At 39.5% G+C, this 20130-nt stretch overlaps 1 protein-coding gene across 3 annotated transcripts in view; it reads right to left on the bottom strand.

Moving 5' to 3' along the window:
• Positions 1–17838, bottom strand: part of AFG1L (AFG1 like ATPase) — a 225254-nt gene extending 207416 nt beyond the window's left edge. The window contains exons 1-2 of one of the 3 annotated variants that reach the window (XM_004753460.3): positions 17755–17838; positions 17487–17630 (exon numbers count right to left, since the gene is read on the bottom strand). In XM_004753460.3, the coding sequence (XP_004753517.2) occupies positions 17487–17622 (136 nt within the window). In that variant the 5' untranslated portion in view covers positions 17623–17630; positions 17755–17838. Of the gene's footprint in view, positions 1–17486 lie in introns of all 3 variants that reach the window. The other 2 variants (XR_006606828.1, XM_004753459.3) reach the window with 2 other exon arrangements.
• Positions 17839–20130: the final 2292 nt, after the last annotated feature.

Here is a 20130-nt window from a genome sequence, read left to right on the forward strand (position 1 = left end):
CTAGGTGGCTAAGTCGGTTAAGCATCTCCCTTCAGCTCAGTTCATGACCCCAGGTCCCAGGATAAAGTCCCACACTGGGCTCCCTCCTCAGCAGGGAGTCTGCTTCTCCCTCTGCCCCTCCCCCCAGCTCATGCACTCATGTGCTCTTACAAATAAATCAATCAATTTTGAAAATCTTTTAAAAAATAAGAAGTTTTTTAAGAGGTGAAACTGGGGCACCTGGGTGGCTCAGTGCATTAAGCCTCTGCCTTCAGCTCAGGTCATTATCTCAAGAGTCCTGGGATCAAGCCCCGAATCGGGTTCTCTGCTCAGCAGGAAGCCTGCTTCCCCCTCTCTGTCCACCTCTCTGCTTACTTGTAATCTCTTTGTCAAATAAATTTTAAAAATCTTTTTTAAAAAGATGTTAAAAAAAAGAGGTGAAACTAATTTTAATCATACATTTTATTTCATCCAACATATCCAAAATATTAATTCAACTATTAGATGATTTTTATAGTAGATCTTTTCTATTTCTGCATACCTGTGAGTAGAGGCACAGACAGCCTTTGTTCTAGGTAGTTTTTCAACAATGGTAGTTGCTGTCTAGTATAATAATGTCTCCCTACAGGTCAAAACCTAAGATTTGCTTGCAACACCCTTATAAAAGATAGGGTTTTCTAAGCTGAGGGCTTCTGAGTTGTGAAACAAAGCCACTGAGTATGACTATGCCAGCATCACCTAGGCCAACCTCTGCATCATCCCCATGGGGCTTGAGGGGCAAGGGGAATGGAGGCAAACATGACACTCACATTGCCTGCTGGGTCATGAGTAATAAAACTCTTTTGTTTCTGACCCAGGGTTTCACATCTTCTGCCAACACTCACGAAATCCTAACAAGCTAACGTGTTTCTTGCAAGCAGGATAAAATCTCAGATCCTTCACAGTTCTTGACATCAAGAACTGTAATCAACATGTACTCTGATTTTTACATTTTTATATATCTTATTTTTTCAGAATGTATTTTGCATTTAGACTATCTCAATTTGGATGCTAAATTTTCACTGGAAATACTTTATCTGTGCTTAGACTTCACAAAATCTATAGCTGAGAAATTAGATTCATATTCCTGAGTTGTTCCAAGAATACATATGTTAATAATGAAGAAAGCTATGTAAGTACGAGGGCAGGAAGTATCTGAGAAATCTCTGTACCTTCTGCTTAATCTTGCTGTGAACCTAAAACTGCCCTAAAAGTCTTTTTTTAAATGTTTTCCAATATCTGAATCTGGTATCCTTTTTAATACTTATATTTAACTAAAGTTTAATAAAATTTAAGATTTACCTCCCCAGTCATGTTAGCCACATGTGGCTAGTGGCTTTGAAACCAGACAGCTTACCTAGGTCTAGTTAATCTTGAAAAAGAGTGAAGTTGAAGGACTCATACAGATAGATATTAAAATTATAAAGCTAAAGAATTAGGATATTGTGGTATCAGCACAAAAACAGACCAAAGGAAAAAAACAGAAACCCACATATACATAGAGTCATGGATTTATGTCAAAGGTAGTGCTTCAGTAGCCTGGTAAAAAATGCAAAAAATTTCCCACATGAAAAAAAAAAAAAAAATGAACCTTGACTGCAGTTTAACATAATATACAAGCATTCCAGATGGACCATGGATCTAAGTGTGAAAAATAAAACAATAAAATTCCTAAAAGATCTCAGAATACCTTCATGACATTAAGGTAAGCAAAGATTTCTTAAATAAGATACCAAAAAGAAGGCTGATAAACAGACATTACAATTAAGTGCTGTTTGTGAAAACACTCCACTAAAAAAAACCAATTTAAAAAAAAAACCCTAAAATGCAAACCACAGACCATGAGAAAATATTTGCAATTTATACATGTGACAAAGGACTAATATCCAGAATATATAAAGAATTACAATTATTAACAGACAAAAAAAATGCATTAGGAAAAAAGACAAAACACTTGAAAAGGTGTGTCACAAAAGATTCTATCCAAGTGTCCTATAAATATGTAAAAAAGGTAGTCAACCTCAAACGTCATCTGGGTAAAGCAAAATAAACCACAATGAGATATCACTACACATTTAGTTGAGTGACTACAACCGAATACAAGTATCAGTGAGGACACATGGCAGCTGAAATCTCATATGCTGCTAGTAGAAATATATTTTAATGTAACCATTTTGGAAAACTGGTCTTGTCTACTAAAGATGAACACATATTGTACGATCTAGCAATTCTCAGGTATCTGCCCACCAGAAAGCACACACGTATGCACACCAAACTATATGTACAAACTTTCATATCAGTATTATGAATAGCAGTAGCCAAAAATTGGGAATAACTCTAATACCTAATAAAACTGTAGAATGGATTTAAAAAATTGTGGTAGAGGGGCGCCTGGGTGGCTCAGTGGGTAAAGCCTCTGTATTTGGCTCAGGTCATGATCCCAGAGTCCTGGGATCGAGCCCTACATCAGGCTCTCTGCTCAGCAGGGAGCCTGCTTCCCCCTTTCTCTGCCTGCCTGTGGGCCTACTTGTGATCTCTCTCTCTCTGTCAAATAAATAAGTAAAATCTTAAAAAAAAAAAAAATGTGGGGAGCCTGGGTGGCTCAGTGGGTTAAAGCCTCTGCCTTGGCTCAGGTCATGGTCCCGGGGTCCTGGGATGGAGCCCCGCATGGGGCTCTCCGCTCCGCGGGGAGCCTGCTTTCTCTTCTCTCTCTGCCTACTGTGATCTCTGTCGTCAAATAAATAAATAAAATCTTTAAAAAAAAATCTACAAGAAAAAAAAAAAATTGTGGTAGAATCCTTACACCAGAAGGGCTAGTATCAAAATGATAGGAAATAAGTGTTAAGTGAGGCTGTGGAGAAAAAGGCACCTTCATGCACTGTTGAGGGGAATATAAATTCATGACCGCACTGTCAGAAACATGGAGATATGGAGCAACCTACGTGTCTATCAACAGATGTATGGATAAAAAAGATATGGTATATATGTATAATGGAATACTATGCAGCTCTAAAAAAAAGAATGAGATCTTGCCATTTGCAACAACATGGATAGACCTCTGAAAGTATTATGCTAAGTTAAATAAGTCAGACAGAAAGACGAATACCATGGGATTTCACTTATGTGTGGAATCTAAAAATATGAACAAAAAAAAAGCAGAAACAGATCCATAAAACACAGAACAAACTGGTGATTTCCAAAGCAGCAGGATGTAGGAGACGGGCAAAATGGGTGAAAGGGATTGGGAGGTACAAGCTTCCAGTTACAGAACATGTAAGTTATGGAGATGAAAGATACAGCATAGAGAATATAATCAATGGTGCTGTAATAGCATTGTATGGTGACCAACAGTAGCTACACTGTCGGCGAGCACAGCATTATCAATAGAGTTCTCCAATCACTATGGGGTATATACCTGAACTATTGTAATGTTGTGTGCGAACTATACTGCAATTAAAAAAATAAAAAGACCTTTAAGAAAATTGTGGTCTGGGGCACCTGGATGGCTCAGTGGGTTAAAGCCTCTGCCTTTGGCCTAGGTCATGATCTCAAGAGTCCTGGCATCAAGCCCCGCATTGGGCTCTCTGCTCAGCAGGAAGCCTGCCCCCCCAGCCCGCCTGCTGTTCTGCCTGCTTGTGATCTCTGTCTGTCAAATAAATAAATACAATACAATCTTTAAAAAAAAAAAAAAAGAAGAAGAAGAAGCTACTTTAAAGAAAATTGTGGTCTAAGTATATAATGTCATATTGTATTCAGCAAAATGAATTAACTGTTACTATATGGAAAAGATTGATGAACCTCACAAACATAATGTTAAGTGAAATAAGCAAGGATCATGATTCTATTTATATAAAATTTAAAAACGGGCAAAATAAATTAATAGTAATATATATCAGGATGTTGATTACCATTGCAAGTAAAGGGCTAGCAACTCAGAGAGTGCTCAACAGTTGCCAACTCAGGCATTATAAATGTTCTATTTCTTGATTTAGGTTATATTACACAGATCTATTCTCTTTATGAAAATTCGGTAGGCTTTACAATTATCATGTGTACTTTTCTAAATGAACATCATACCTCAATAACTTTTCAGTTTTTTTTAAAGGATTTATTTATTTAGAAGAGAGACAGAGAGCATGAGTCGGGGAAGGGGCAGAGGCAGAGAAAGAGAGAGAAACAGATGCCCCGCTGAGCAAGGAGCCCATGCATGGCTCAATCCCATGACCCTGGGATCAAGACCTGAGCCAAAGGCAAGCGCCCCACAACTTTTTAATTTTTTAAGTATACTTAATAGCTGCCTCTTCTGTATTTCCTACTATGCACATGTACTATTTTTATAATATTTATTTTTTAAAAAATTAATCGAATACAAATTGGAGAGATCTTATCTTAAAAGTCCTAGGAGTCTTAAGGTGAGACATGAATGTAACAGGACACAGAAAAGGTAACTACAACACTCCTCTAGCCAGACATATCTGAAGGAATATACTGAGATACGGAGACCACATTCTCAGAGCGACATTCAGAAAGTAGATTGTAACCTCAAGAATGGAAGAAGTTCTGGGGATCTAGAAACCATGTCATGAGACTTGACTAACAGGACAAGGGGCAGCTGACACTGAGAAGAGACATAGTAATATCCCAGCACCCTATGTCTAGCATATAGATGGTACCAAGAAACGTTTGGGGAATGAATGAATTAATGAATGAATTAAATCTAAGTCTTTAATATTTGAAAGGTTGTCAAATGGAATTAGGACAAGGATGATGAATGAATGAATAAATGAGTAAATGAAGTAAATGATATTATCATTCTTGATATATTTAAAGAACTGTCATATGTGCAATCCGGACTAGAGTTATATATGCTGTGCCTGAGGAAAGTTTCAAGATGAATGTAAAGAAGGTAAAGAAAAGCTCGAATTTCATTCTACTTGAAGAATTTTCTAGGGGCACCTGGCTGCTCAGTCTGAAGAGCACAAGACTCTTAATCTCAGGGTCATGAGTTCAAGCCCCATGCTGGGTACAGAGATTACTTAAAATAAGTAAATCAAATTAAAAAAAAAAAAAAAACTTTTCTAACTGTAGGGCATCCAAAAATGAAAGAAACAGTTAAGGCAGAAACTACATGCCTATCATTTGACTACATGACCCAGGCCCTCTTCAGCTTTAATATTCTTTGACTCTATAAAATATTATCTTTATATCTTTCTGCACAGCAAATAATTCACAAATACTTGAGTTATTTTTGAAAACAATATCAATTGTTTACTAAATGAAGATATATCACTTGCATACTATAAATCAAACTTTCACAGCTTTCATTGAAACATCATGACAAAGAACCTCTAGGTATTCAGAGTATCCAGCGAAAAAGCAGTTAAATCCAAAAAGAACAAAAACCATCACTGGTTACCTACAGAGGCCCTTTGCACAATCTTAAAGAAAAAAAAGAAAATCAAAACTGCATTTTCTACAATTCAAAGCACTGAAATCAGACTGGGTCCTTTGCCATTAGTTTAATGAATCCTCCCCCCCACCCCCCGCAAAGTTAAAATTACTTCAGTAATTCTGTATAGAGTTGAATTCATTCCATTTCTACTCACTGACTAGAATCTACCAACTCCGGCATTTTAATATTTAAATTACTCCTAGCATAGTTCCACATTCATGTAACAATTCTTATCGTTTTCAAAGTACTTTCTCACATAATAACTTATTTGAGCCTCGTAAATGACCTGCAGGGAAGGGAGAGTTAGGATAATTAATCCCAGTTCTACAGATGAGAAAATGGAAATGACAAATTAAATGACTGTCCCAATACAATCAATGAAACCAAAATCACAATCCAGTCTTTGCAGGTCACATTTTATTATTCATCTGGTATCCCATATGTTCATCAGTCCTAAGATAGAACTGATCAAAATTCTTCAAAGTAACAGTTATGGAATAAAAGGAGGTTCACTTCTTCACAAAGAGGAAGAAGATTGTTGCCAAAAAGAACACATGCTTAGTTAAATGAAATCAAAATTATATAAGGAATTTAGATTTCCAGTTTAAAATGTTTACCCAACTGCTGTGAGAAAAATGCACAATCAGGAAAAGCACATTTAATATTTCTAAAGGGCTGGATTAAAATTTCAGCTGTAAACTTCATTACTGTAATTAGATTTTTAATGCATATTTATTAAACATCCATTCAAATACTGTGTTCACAATTATTCATGAGTTATTTGTACATTTGTGTTGATTTTAACAAACTGTAAACAGTGGCCACTGACCAGAAATGTTCTCCTACAATGACAGAAGCCCATACTAAGGTCATAGGCAGCCCATTTATGCTCTATTATGTTCTAATCATACCCCAAATATAAATATTCAGCTGTTTTTTTGAAAACTGCAATGGTCATCAATGACCCAAAAAGTTAGACATACCAGTGACATTAAAGACCTATGTTTAATTCAGTGATGAATAAACAAAGTGCAGAATAGAAGAAAATCAAATCTTAATTAAACTCTTTCTTTAGAAAAACAACATAAGCCATCATCAAGGAATGCATCACAAGATGATTTACTTTATTTATAAAAGGCTGATTTAGGGGCTTTAAAAGGGTGCTTTTGATTTAAATAGAAAAATTATGAAAATTAAAACTAAATGCTTGCTGGTTATCATTCTTTTCCTTTCGAAGCTGGTTAATCTTAATGTGCCAGTGTATAACTTTACAAAAGGAAAAAAATAGTACTTTAAATTTCATGATAACAAATCAGTAAAATACCGCCTAAAAATCTGAATAAAGCTATTCTGAAGTAATTATAGGCATGGCCTAGCATACTGAGTAACTCTTTAATATTCACCCTGTTCATACACTATTTAATAATGAGATCTAAGGGATCTATCTTCTTTCAAGTGCTAAAGAAAAATAACATTTTTTAGGTTCATTTAAATTTTCTATATACTCATACACATAAAGAATTTTTTAATGGAATCTACATGGTTTACATTTAAGATGGAGTTGCATTATGAAGCTATGAAGGAACTATTCTAAGAATGACCTATTCAGGCTTTAAAAGTTGTTGAAAACTGCTACCCGGGCAAGAATATGATAGATGATGTGTTGGAAAGTAACTCCTAGAATGGGCTCCATGAAGAGAAGAAATAAGGGGGCAGGAGCAGGACAGTGAACAAAAGCTATGAAAAAGATTCTGGAGATTAAAATATCAGAACCTCCAAGAAAGTAGATGCAGAAACAGGATCTCAGTTGAGGACCTTAGGGAAGGAAGACCTAACACAGCAGGAAGAACAGACATATCGAAAAGGTTTTTTAAAAGAGAAATTAGAAAAAAACCTTAGTTACAGGTCAGTGAAAAATATGAGTGACCTAGGAAAACAAGTACTAGATACATTCAAGCAGAGGATAGATCACTTGTCAGAGAATTTATAGATGGAACATACTACTACACTGGGCCCAAGGCTGACCTTCCGGTTTCTAGAATCTTTTTTTTTTTTTTTTTTTTTTTTTAAAGATTTTATTTATTTATTTGACAGAGAGAGAGAGCAAGCACAGGCAGACAGAGTGGCAGGCAGAGTCAGAGGGAGAAGCAGGCTCCCTGCCGAGCAAGGAGCCCGATGCGGGACTCGATCCCAAGATGCTGGGATCATGACCTGAGCCGAAGGCAGCTGCTCAACCAACTGAGCCACCCAGGAGTCCCACCGGTTTCTAGAATCTTAACACCTACTATTTCTGCAGTACTTTTAGTAAAAAGACAAATCAAAGGATTTGATTTCAATATGATTTTCTTAGACAAAGAAAATCAAGCTCTTGAGGTATAAAGCAGTACTAATCTACAGTAGATCAATCACTCATCTCTGACAATCCTTCCTATCAGTTCTGTTCTTAGACCCACCCTTTGTTATCTGCCCCTCCAGCCCCTAGAACTACCTCTAGGGCACCAGCTTTGCCTATGGAATAAGCTGTGCTATGTTTTTTCAAACACTAATTGGAAAATAAATTATCATGAAGTTATCAGTCTCAGGAGTAGGCAAGAACATTCTTTTCTAATACAATAGATGTTAATGAAAATCCAAGAAACATGAACTTACACATAAGGGTATTCACCTAATTAGGTAGTAAAGTCCAAAGTCCATTTTCTTAACCACTAATATATACTAACAATAAATTATACCAATTCATATGGCTGAGGTACATTAGTTTCATATCAATGCCTAATCGAGATCTCCTGTATATATATAGTAAAGAGGTTGTGGAACCAAGGGTGAACATGAGTCATCGTTTAATAAAGACACCTAAAAATACAACATTGAGATACAGAAAGACACTCTGGAAAAAAATCACAAGATGCAGCTCTAACAGTACCTTGCCTCCATGAAACAATTTATTTATAAAAGCTAGCTTAAATAAAATAGAATTTTCAGATATGCTAATGTTCAATTTTAGAAAACCCTAGAAACATTCTCCTCTTTGGTTTCTCCTCTAGTTTTCCTATGGCCTCTCTTAATGTTCTCCAACAAGGTCATGTTCTTCTCATAAAATGTCAATTTTATTGACCAAGGACTCATGGTCAGGGTTTTCTCCTTTTCTCTCTACAAATATTCCCAGGCTAGTTCTTCCATTCTCATAGCTCTTGACACCTCATTTTTCCTTTTTTAGTCTCAGACCCCCATATTTCCTACAACTAATTAAACTTAATTATCCAGAACTGTCATAGCCAACTCAAATTTAACAAGTCCAGAAAGGAAGCTCTCCCTAAAATGCCTCTGGCCCTACTTTTTTGTGTGTTTGATTTGTTTACCTTGACGGATGGTGATGCCATCAAATTACCCAAACTAGGAAACCTAAGTTGATCCTAACTCTTCTCTTTCCTTATCTCACCCAAAGCCTGGCAACTCTATCGAAGAACAGTCTCTGAAGCCCCTCCCTTGCTGCCCTGTTTCCCACCTCACCACAGCAGTAATTCAGGCTATGAACCGCTCTCTCCAGAACTACAACTTCCTTCTAAACGACCACCGAGTTTCCAGTATCCCCCACCCAGGCATTCCCAATCTGCATTTCAGGCAGCCATAGGAATAACTATGCTAAAACCAATACGACAACTTTTCTTCTTATAAAACCTCCACCAGCACCCTGCTGAGCCTAGACATCTTCGCGCATTATACAGGACTTTTAAGCAGATCCAGGCCACCTTCCCAGCTTCATCTCTAGCTGCTCTCCCTGAGGGCCCCTAATCCAGTAAAAAGGCCATCTATAGCCCACTTCTACACTTGTGCTGCCACACCCTCCCCTCTCCAAGCAGAGCTGCTTTCACTCCACAGCCCTGCAACACTTAAGATGAGTTTACAGACAGGCTATCAATGTCCATTGTTATATTAAGGAGCTAGACAACAATGGTGAAGTTTGTGGTTCTGGAGCAAAAAGTACCTGGGTTCACATCCCAGTTGGGTGACCATGCCTCTTTATCCATCTATGAGACAGAGGTAACTAGTATTTTACAGGGCTTTTATGAAAATTAAATTATGGAAGAGAAAGAAACTGCTAGCAGATCACGTGGAACATAGAAAGAGGTCCATAAATGTTAGCTATTATCATTTCATCACTCTTCCAAGACTGTGAACTATTCAAGGGCTGGGACTCAATTTCATTCACGTCCCCGATCACCACCACCACCACCACCACACACACACACACACACACACACACACATACACTTAATACAAGGCTTCAACTGAATTAGCCAATTTGAGGCATTTTCCACCCACACCATGGCCATTCTAATCTCTAATGTTTCCTCTTCACTATTTGGAAGTTGAACAACCATTACATTAAATGAAGATACACTTGGGCCGAAAAGAAAATGGGCAATAAAATAAAATTTGAGCATCTATACTTAAAATATAGGACACCAAATTTCAATTCAAATTTTTTAAAGCATTTTTCCAAAGATTTTATTTATCTATTTGAGAGAAAGAGAGTGCGTATTTCGAGTACGCAAGCAGGCAGAACAGCAGGCAGAGGGAGAGGGAGAAGTAGGCTCCCTGCTGAGCAAGGAGCCCAGCTGGGGCTCCATCCCAGGACCCTGGGGGATCATGACCTGAGTCGAAGGCAGACGCTCAACCGAGCCAGCGAGGTGACCCCCAATTTAAATTTTTAATAAACTAATGAAAAGGGGACCCGGGTAGCTCAGTAGGTTAAGCATCTGACTTCGGCTGGGGTTGTGATCTGGGATCAAGCAGGCTCCCTACTCAGCTCAGCGGGAACCTCCTTCTCCCTCTCCCTCTGTCTGCCACTCCCCCTGCTTGGACTCTCTCTCTGTGAAATAAATAAAATCTTGGGAAAAACAAAAACAAAAAAATAATGGAAATATACATATCCCCAAATGGAATTCATAATGTTCTATTTCCCAAGGAATTTAAATTAGGCAACCAGGTAGGCTGATTTGCATGAAGAGCTTTTTAGGACCCCTAAATTCTTCATAGTTCGGCTTCCCAAACATCTTGGAGCCAGGGCTGGCACTAAAGCTTAGATGAGACATAAAAACAATGAACATGCTCTTCCTTTCCCCTCATTCCTTTCCTTGGTCTATTTCCTTCTTCTGTTTAACATTAAGTCAATGTTTCCCTCACATTACACTGTAGTAAAGGACGGACTTGAAAAAAATGAAAAAAATGCAAATATAAATGTAAACAGTAAATATTCCCCCAAAATTGAGGGACACAAGGCCCATTTTAAAATTGAACTCTAAATACTGAAAAGCATTTCAACTTAAATTTTTTTATTTAAAGAGAGGGAGGGAGTACCTTTACTTACAATTAAATCAATCTCTACCTTAACTGTATTTTCATTAAATCTCTAACCCTAAAACTGGCTAGGTTTGAGTATAGGAGGCAGTATTATAACAACCCATGTTCACCTGTCCAATGCCCAGCAAAGACCACTGAGGTACCAAGTATGTAGCAACAGAAGAGTTTATTAAAGATGGAGCCAAACAAGGAGACAGGACAGCAAGCCTCAAATCCGCCTCTCCAGAGGAGCAGAGAAGGAAATTTAAAGGCAAAGGAAAAAAGGTCTGGGTATAACGTTGCTGCTGCACTTTTTTAGGCTACAACTGCAGTTAGTCCCATTAACCCTTTGGTTACTGGTTTCAATCCCCACTTTTGATCATTCCTCATTCTTGAGAGAAATGGGACAATGACCATTCTAGTTACTTTCTGCTGACACAGAAGTAAAAATCAGGGTTAGAGGAATGGAAGCTTTCTGCAGCAATCTAGAAATATTCTTTAGCTCCAGGTTGAAACCCCAAATCCTACATTACCAAGGTGTGTGTACTTTGGTTGTTAGTTCTTGTACTATATTTTATCAAGACCTCAGGAGAGATTTGTTGTAACCAACCAGCTTGTAGTACTTGTGGATTTCTTCAGACCAGCTCCCCTAAAAAGTATTTTCAGGTCCATCAAAGGCTTGCCAGTCCAAACAGGGCTCTTTTTGATGTTCTCCTTGTGACAGGGTATAGGGAACCTGTGGACTCTTTTAATTTGAGTGTAACGAATCCATGGCTTAATTCTCTTTAGTTTCACTAAAGAATGGGTGGTCACCAGTACTTCATAAGGTCCTGTCTAATGAGGATGGAGCTGGCCCTCCAAGTGCTTTTTCTTCCAGGTCTCAAGTCTCCAAGATTCAGGCAGTGTAAGGGCACAAACAAAAGTGTGTCTAGAAACAAACTTACACGGTAATATTCAATTCCCTAACATAAGCCTCATCAGGAACTCCTAAGTCATGAAGAGTATAGAGTCTTCCATATAACATCGCATGAGGGCCTAAACCAAGCCTACTTCTAGGGGCCACTCTTACCCAAAGCAGAGAAGCAAGCAAGGCTTCTTCTCAAGTTAAGTTGGTTTCTTGGCATATTTTTGCCAAAGTTCATTTTTTTCTGTTTTTCCAATTGGTTGGCTTCTCCAGAAAGCATGTAATTTCCACTGAATGGCCAAGGCACTGAACACTACTTGTATGATTTTTGCCACAGATGCCACTCCATTGTTGCTCTGAATTGTTAGTGACCATCCAAACCTGGCAATAACCTTACTTAAAAGTGTTTTTGACAAGGCACCTAGATGTCTCAGTCAGTTAAGCGTCTGCCTTCGTTTGGCTCAGGTCATGATCCCAGGGTCCTGGGATGGCATCCTGCAACATCGGGCTCCCCACTCTGCGGAAATCTGCTTCTCCCTTTGCCCCTCCTCCCACTTATTTTCTCAATCTCTCAATCTCTTTCATTACATAAATCTTTTTTTTAATTGTTTTTGACAATTTCTGAGGTCTCCTCTGAATAGCATGGAAAAGCTTCAGCACAATTTGTAAAGGTATCTACAAAGACTAAGAAATATTGAAAATTACCTGTTGTTTTTGGCATAATAGTAAAGTCTACCTGCTGATTTTCTCCAGGTTCGGTACCTCTAAATTGTATACCTTTTAGAACTGGTGGGGGCCAGTTTTGGAATGGTTTTTAGCACAAATGTCACATTTTTTAATGGTGCTGTGAAAAGTGGGACCCACAATATACCTATGGATCCACTTAAGAGTAGTATCTTGGGGTGCCTGGGTGGCTCAGTGGTTTTAAGCCTCTGCTTTCGGCTCAGGTCATGATCCTTGGGTCCTGGGATGGAGCCCCGCATTGAGCCCCACATCAGGCTCTCTGCTCAGGGCTCTCTGCTCAGTGGGGAGCCCACTTCCCCCCCTCCTCCCCCGCCGCCTGCCTCTCGGCCTACTTGTGATCTCTGTCAAATAAATAAATAAAATTTAAAAAAAAAAAAGAGTTGTATTTTAACTATAACAGGTGTTTTGGAGAATATGGTTAATCATTTCTTCCATAAGATGTTCTGGGATAAGGATTCATTTTAGCTCCAACAGGCTTTAGTGCCAATATCGTATCCAAATTCCCAATCCTTAAAAAATAAAAAAGAAAGAAAGAAAGAAAATTTTTTAAAAATTCTCATTTCTTGCTCTTTTGAGGTCCTCCCAGGAAAACTGGGTTGATATTTAGTTGAACCCATGTCTGGCACTAAAGTCATTACAAAAGGTTTTTGGAGTCTTTGCCAAACTGGCAGCTTAATCTGCCTATTGTTCCCTTGAGCAATCAGTCCAATTTCTGGTGTCCTCAGCAATGGACAATAGTTGATGGTCACCACTGCATCCAGCTCTTCATTGTCTTTGATCCATAAAACTGCTCCCCATCCATAAACATATCTCCATCAGGAACGAAGGACTCTCAGCTGTAGGAAGGCTCCCGAAAGTCCCCAGCTCTCAGACACCATCAGGATTGTCTTGACTGAAGACGGCTGGCTGCCTTACCACGGGTATGCCCTCTTCCCAAGTGGTCATATCCAATCACTGTTACAAAAGTCCAGCCCTTTTGTCTCAATTTAGGATGGTTCTGAAGGATAACCAACTTTTGGAACTCCTCAAGAGAATCAGTTAAGGCTTCTGCTGATATCATATCACCGCTTGACTTCTGCCTACTCTTGTTCTTTTATGCTCCCTTCTCTTTTTCCGGTGTTAATCACTAACAAACTTCTTAAATACTATTCTCCATAATTAATCTCCACAAAAAAACTAATCCCCACAGAATTCCTTTCCAAAAATTCCCTTCTCACAAAACTTCTAAAACTTTACTTCTCACAACATCTCACAATTTTACTTTTCACATTCAGATTTTGTCCTCTTTAGGTAACCAGGCTCACTTTCCTGGCATATAGAGTTGTTACCCTTATTATTTCCAGCAGTCTTAATTACATCTGTTAAAAGTACTTACATCCGCTTATTTGTTCTTAGATCACCCATACAACTTAATAAGAACAAGTTCTTAAAATTCTAACAAATTTTGCAATGGTGATAACATGAGTTTATTTGACTTTCGGTAAAGACAGGCAGAATAAAACCTTTACATTTAATGCTGACAATTCTAAAGACGTGCCCCTTTTATTTAAACCAATAACCTTGAATTAGTCTTAATACTGAATGTTTTCCAAGATCATGTGAACATAAAAAACAGCTGGGTTAGTTTCCATCTTTCTCAGTTTTAGAATGCCCAATTCTTACAAGTGCTTGCCTTGGAACCAACTAAATAAAGCTCTTCCACAAAATTAATTTTAGCAATAACACCCAGAGGTAGAGAAAATATCTCACATTTACAACACACAAGGACACACAAATACACAAGATGCAAACAAAATCCTAAAGTTCCAATTTCTAGATATCCCCCTTTTACAACACAAATCTAATTGCAAGATGGTATTATAATTAATGGACGCAGCCAAGCAGTGTTGCCAAAAAGGACTGCCCGTTTTTGGAGAATACAGGCCAAAGGGCTGCATGTGGAGATGGAATTGTCAGTTCCCATTTTCCAATTAGAACACAGCTTGTTTCATTCTAAAATACCAAAAGCTTTAGCAACAACAACAACAAAAAAATGAAGCCCAGAGTACCTCTGTGAACATCGTTCCTCTCCAAAAGTTGGGGCTCTACAAACTGAACCAAATGGTTCCCTAGCCAAGCCTTTTCTTAAGAAAAGGAGACTAAGAGAACCAAAACCCACTATTTGAAGGCAACTGAATGGGAGGAGAAATCTGAGAGCCAAACCAAATAGGAGGAAGAAATAAACTCACATGCCATCACACATGAAATACTATTCACCAAGAGACATCTGTCCAAATTGAATCCAAGGAAACGTTTCCCTGCCACAAAGGTTAAATAAGGTGCTGAAAGTCAAAGGTACCCAGCTGGGATGGGGCCCCAGGGACAGTCCCTAGGGCAAAGAACCTGGGCAGCTGCTTGGACTTGTCACCAGGCCGCCCTCACCAACTACGGGCTAACAAACCACCCACAGGCAGGCAAAGAACTCCTGGCTAGCTTGCCAAATCTGTAACAAAACCCAAGTTTGGCTGCCCAATGTGCAGCAAAGACAATCACTGAGAATCAAGTAGGCAGCAGGAAAAGGGTTTACTGGAGAGGCAGGCAAATGAGAAGATGGGAGAACAAGGCTCAAATCCACATCTCTGAAGTAGGAGGGAAATTTAAAGGCAAATGAGAAAGGTTTAGAGGAAAAGTTGCAGCTGCAATTAGTTCCATTAACCCTTTGGTTTCTGGTGAGTTCTGAAATTCTAAGAGATAATTCTGAAAGCAATGATATCTTGATTTAATTTTTTAAAAATACGAGTACAGGTTAATAGCAAAGCCTTTATGGTCAGATGTAAATCCAAGTATAGCCTTTACTTGAAGCCAAAAGTTATGACATTTCACTAGCTATATAACTTCTGCAACCTTGGATCCATCATCCCCAAAATGAGGATAATAAGAATTAAATAAGATAAAGTGTGTAGAAAGCACTTAGCATACTGCATGCAACAGAATAAGCATTCAGTAAATTTTATGTTATTATGATGACATTCCTTAAATCTTAAATTTTCATAAATGATGGTACATGCATTGAATAGAATTCTATTTTAACCATCTAAAATAAAGCAGTTCTATGAGGCACCTGGGTGGCTCAGTCATTAGGCGTCTGCCTTTAGCTCAGGTCATGATCCCAGGATCCTGGGATGGAGCCTGGCATCAGGCTCGATCCCAGGGTCCTGGGATGGAGCCTGGCATCAGGCTCGATCCCAGGGTCCTGGGATGGAGCCTGGCATCAGGCTCGATCCCAGGGTCCTGGGATGGAGCCTGGCATCAGGCTCGATCCCAGGGTCCTGGGATGGAGCCTGGCATCAGGCTCGATCCCAGGGTCCTGGGATGGAGCCTGGCATCAGGCTCCATCCCAGGGTCCTGGAATGGAGCCTGGCATCAGGCTCCCTGCTCAGTGGGAAGCCTGTTTCGCCCTCTCCCACTCCCCCTGCTTCTTTCTATTCCCTCTCTCGCTGTCTCTCTCTGTGTCAAATAAATTTAAAAAAATTTTTTAAGTTAAATAAAAAAATAAATAAAATGAGGCAGTTCTAGGAGTGCCTGGGTAGCTCTATTAAGCAACTGCCTTCAACTCAGGTCATGATCATGGGGTCCTGGGATGGAGCCCCACATCGGACTCCCAGCTGTGTGTAGAGCCTGCTTCTCCTTCTCCCGCTTGCCACACCCCCCTTATGCTGTTAAATGAATTAATTTTTAAAAATAAAATAAGGCAGTTCTCTATGTATTGATATGTAATGATTTCTAAGATATACTAAACAAAAAATAAAAGAAAAGTACAGGAGGATATGTATGTTACCACTTTTTAAAATACAGACACTTACTTATATACATACATATTTGTTCATACAGAGACTGTCCCGAAGAATACATAAGAAAGTAATATTAGAGGTTGCCTCTAGGGAGGAAAACTACTAAGGGATAGGGGCGGAACATTTTACCATATTTTTTCTTGTATCATTTGCTTTTATTACCTGTTTTACAAATTAAAAAAATAATAAAGTTTATATTATGACCCAACCCTTATGATATCAAAAATATCCCATTATATATAGTAAGTGAATTATGCTAAACTTTACAGAAAAATCTAAGGTGACTTAATCAGAGTTCTAGTATTAATTTCAACTCTATTGATGGTAATAATTAAAGACTGATAGGGTTTTAGCCAGATAAGCCAATGAGAAGGGGTGCTGGAGTTAAGAAAAAAGAAAACATAAGTATGCTTGGAAAAGACAGTAAGAATAACATTCATTCGTTCAGGAAATAGACCTTAAGGGTCAGGCGCCAAACACTGCACCAAGTGCTGAGGAAACAAGACACTTGGTCCTTGCTTTTGAGTATCCCGCAGTTTAATGGGACTATGTGAATACAGCAGCAAAATCAGCACTCCTGAAGACTTAGTTACTCGCAACACATGACCATTCACTCATGAACACGTAACGATTTGAATGAATGAGTGGAGCAAGCCTAGTGACAAAATATACCCCACTGAAGCCTCTAGTGACCTGAAAAGAACAAGAACTGATTCCTCAATCTGAGAATACTTGAACACCTGCATTCCCAGAACCCCCGAGAGCCAGCCTGGCCGGCAGAAGTCTGAGGTTTGGCTTTTAGATGCCTTGCAGGGTCACCATTCGGGAGAGCAGGGAAGGCGAACTGTAAGGGCCCCCAGACCCCTATCCCACAGTTGCACCCCTTCAGCCAGGCACTCCGGCAACTGGGCTCAGCAGGTGTTAACTCTAACTGCCTGAAGGGAACAAACTCTTAGTGGACCTCTGACCTCCAAATGAAAGCCGTCCTGGGTCAGCTTCCTCAGTACTCAGGGCTCCTTCATCAGCTGCCAGACAGGATAAGAGAGACTGAAACTCCTCTCTCCAAGGGCCCCTAGCTCCAAAAATCGTGAAACCAGGAGGCAACTGGGCAAAAACAGAGTAGGGAGGGTAACTGACCCGAGGCTTCCCCGTTCATTTGCAGTGGGCTTGGCCTACTCATGGCACAGTCACTGACCTTTCCAAAGGGTGTTTCCAGGGGCGGTGGCCGGAGGGGCGAGAGCTGCAGCCCGGGCCCCGCACCCAATACATCTCCCTCTCAGCCGGCTCTGCACTAAGCGCAGGGTAACCAAGGGCGACCAGGAGGCCGCCATCTTGAGATCTGTACAAGGGAAGAGGAAAACTTTATTGAAACCCAAAACAGAAACGGTGGCACGGACAAATAAAGACGTGCTCACAGAAGGCTACCCCCAGAGAACGAAAGGGAGCCAGATGAAGGACCGGACCTCTACTACCGAGAGGGCTGGCTAGACTCCCTTCCGTCCTTCCGGGCGCCTCCAGGCAGAACTACGACTCCCAGCATGCAGTGCGGCAGCGCCGTGGGCGGAGGGGAGCCGGCGAAGGATGGGCTCTGGGGGAGGGCAGTCCTGCTCCCAGCGCCGGCCAAAATTCCCGGCAAGGGATCCCAAAACGTTTCGGGGATTTGGAACGTGATTATGATGTGTAGTCACGTAACCCCTGAGTCTTCTCAGTTTAAGTACTTGACCGAGATTTCGAGACCTAAATAAAATGTGGATGACCCACTGGGCAATCATATTTTAAGAAAATATTGATGTTACCTGGTCTCATTCCTTAAATGGTAGCCCTAATTTTTTACCTCCAGCGCCCAACTCATCTTTGGCAGAGTATCTGAAATGTGCTCCTTCCACTTTTACTTTCTATATTTGAAAAGCATAAATCACTTTCAATATGGTATGCACTCAAATGGTTTTTATTTTTTTTAAGATTTTATATTTTTTATTTGGCAGAGATCACAAGTAGGCAGAGAGACAGGCAGAAAGAGCGCAGAAGGGAAACAGGCTCCCTGCTGAGCAGAGAGCCGGACCGACCGGGGACTCGATCCCAGGACACTGGGATCATGACCTGAGCCGAAGGCAGAGGCTTTAACTCACTGAGCCACCCAGGTGCCCCTCAAATGTTTTTAAAGTATTTATAACTGTCATGGGAAAGCCAGTGGCCGGAGATAGACAATTAGTAGATGGAATGGCCATGGGATAGTGTATTCAAAAACGAAATCCTAAGTGGATGCCCTAATTTGATTAAACAAAAAAATATTTGAGTTAGTATAAGTGCATTGAGAATACAAACTGGTGTCCAGAAGAGGATGAGGGATGAAAAAAGCAACAAAAGATTCTACAAGATGTTGTGGAATCAATGAAAGGAGAGCACTTTGGGGAATCAGGAAGGACTTCTGGAAGCTTTGATTTGATTTTATTTTTTTAAGATTTTATTTATTATTTGACAGAGAGAGATCACAAGTAGGCAGAGAGACAAGCAGTGAGAGAGGAGGAAGCAGGCTCCCTGCTTAGCCGGGAGGATGGTGTGGGGCTGGATCCCAGGACCCTGAGATCACGACCTGAGTGAAGGCAGAGGCTTAACCCACTGAGTCACCCAGGCGCCCCTGGAAGCTTTACTTTTAACAGGAGATGAAGACCCTCCAAGAACAGGAAATAGACTGAGCAGGCAGTCAAGAAAGTCTGAATTATAAGAAGGACAAAGCCACAATCCAGTTGAGTGAAAACTAAAACAACTACCCTAGAAAGAATTCCAGGAAGTTAAGCAGTACGTCCACAATAGAAAATTCCAAAGAAACAGAAAAAAGAGAGCATATCACAGTATAATTTGGAGACTCTACTGTCAATTTATGAAAAGTTATTTTGATTGTATCTTTCAAAATAAGTCAATTTACACTATTTGTTTTCCATCTTTAATTCTATTGTCTGACATGACTATTCCTCCATGCTATAGTGAATGTTTATTTCTTTATTGTTATTAATCTGAGGCATGACACTCTGTGAAAAACCTTTTGGAAAGGTTGAACTATTCTTCCTTGACTTACATATTGATCACACTCAGCACTTCCAGAAATTATCTATGTGTAAGGGTGCCTGGGTGGCTCAGTGGGTTAAAGCCTCTGCCTTTGGCTCAGGTCATGATCCCAGTGTCCTGAGATCAAGCCCCACATCGGGCTGTCTGCTCAGCTGGGAGCCTGCTTCCTCCTCTCTGCCTGCCTCTCTGCCTACTTATAATCTCTGTCTACCAAATAAGTAAATAAAATCTTTTTTTTTTTTAATTATCTATGTGTCATTTTGTTTGCTCTGGGAAAATAGGTGCTTGCATTGGTCAATGAAATACTTTTTATCAGAGATTCCAACAACTTAACAATTAGGAAGTGAAACAGCATTCAAAGACAATATAATGACAAATTGGCAGGAACATCTACAAGAAATTTTCACATGGCTGTGCAAGTGAACAGAAACATGGTAAATGAACTTTATTGCATACCAGTATGAGGTAACTTAGATTACATTTGTTGTATTCAAGAAAATTCATTATGACAAGAAGACTAATTTAGTAGCCGTTGTAAACCATTTTATTAAAACATCAATCCTGTATTCCTGCATTTCCTGCAATTGCTAAAACAAATGAAAAAGCAAAAATAACTCTGAAAGTAATTTTTAACATTATCAGAAAAAGTTATAGAAGCCAATCAGAAAACATTATCTTATCCTTATTTTAAAAACCTCCCTAGAGAAAAGGCCAAGTAGTTCTGGCATCTAATCTCAAGGACAAAACCAAGCTGAAAGTATCCAGAGAAGGAC

This window comes from Mustela putorius, unplaced genomic scaffold (assembly GCF_011764305.1).
Source record: "Mustela putorius furo isolate JIRA1106 unplaced genomic scaffold, ASM1176430v1.1 tig00000450_pilon_pilon_pilon, whole genome shotgun sequence".
Taxonomy (NCBI): Eukaryota; Metazoa; Chordata; class Mammalia; order Carnivora; family Mustelidae; genus Mustela; species Mustela putorius.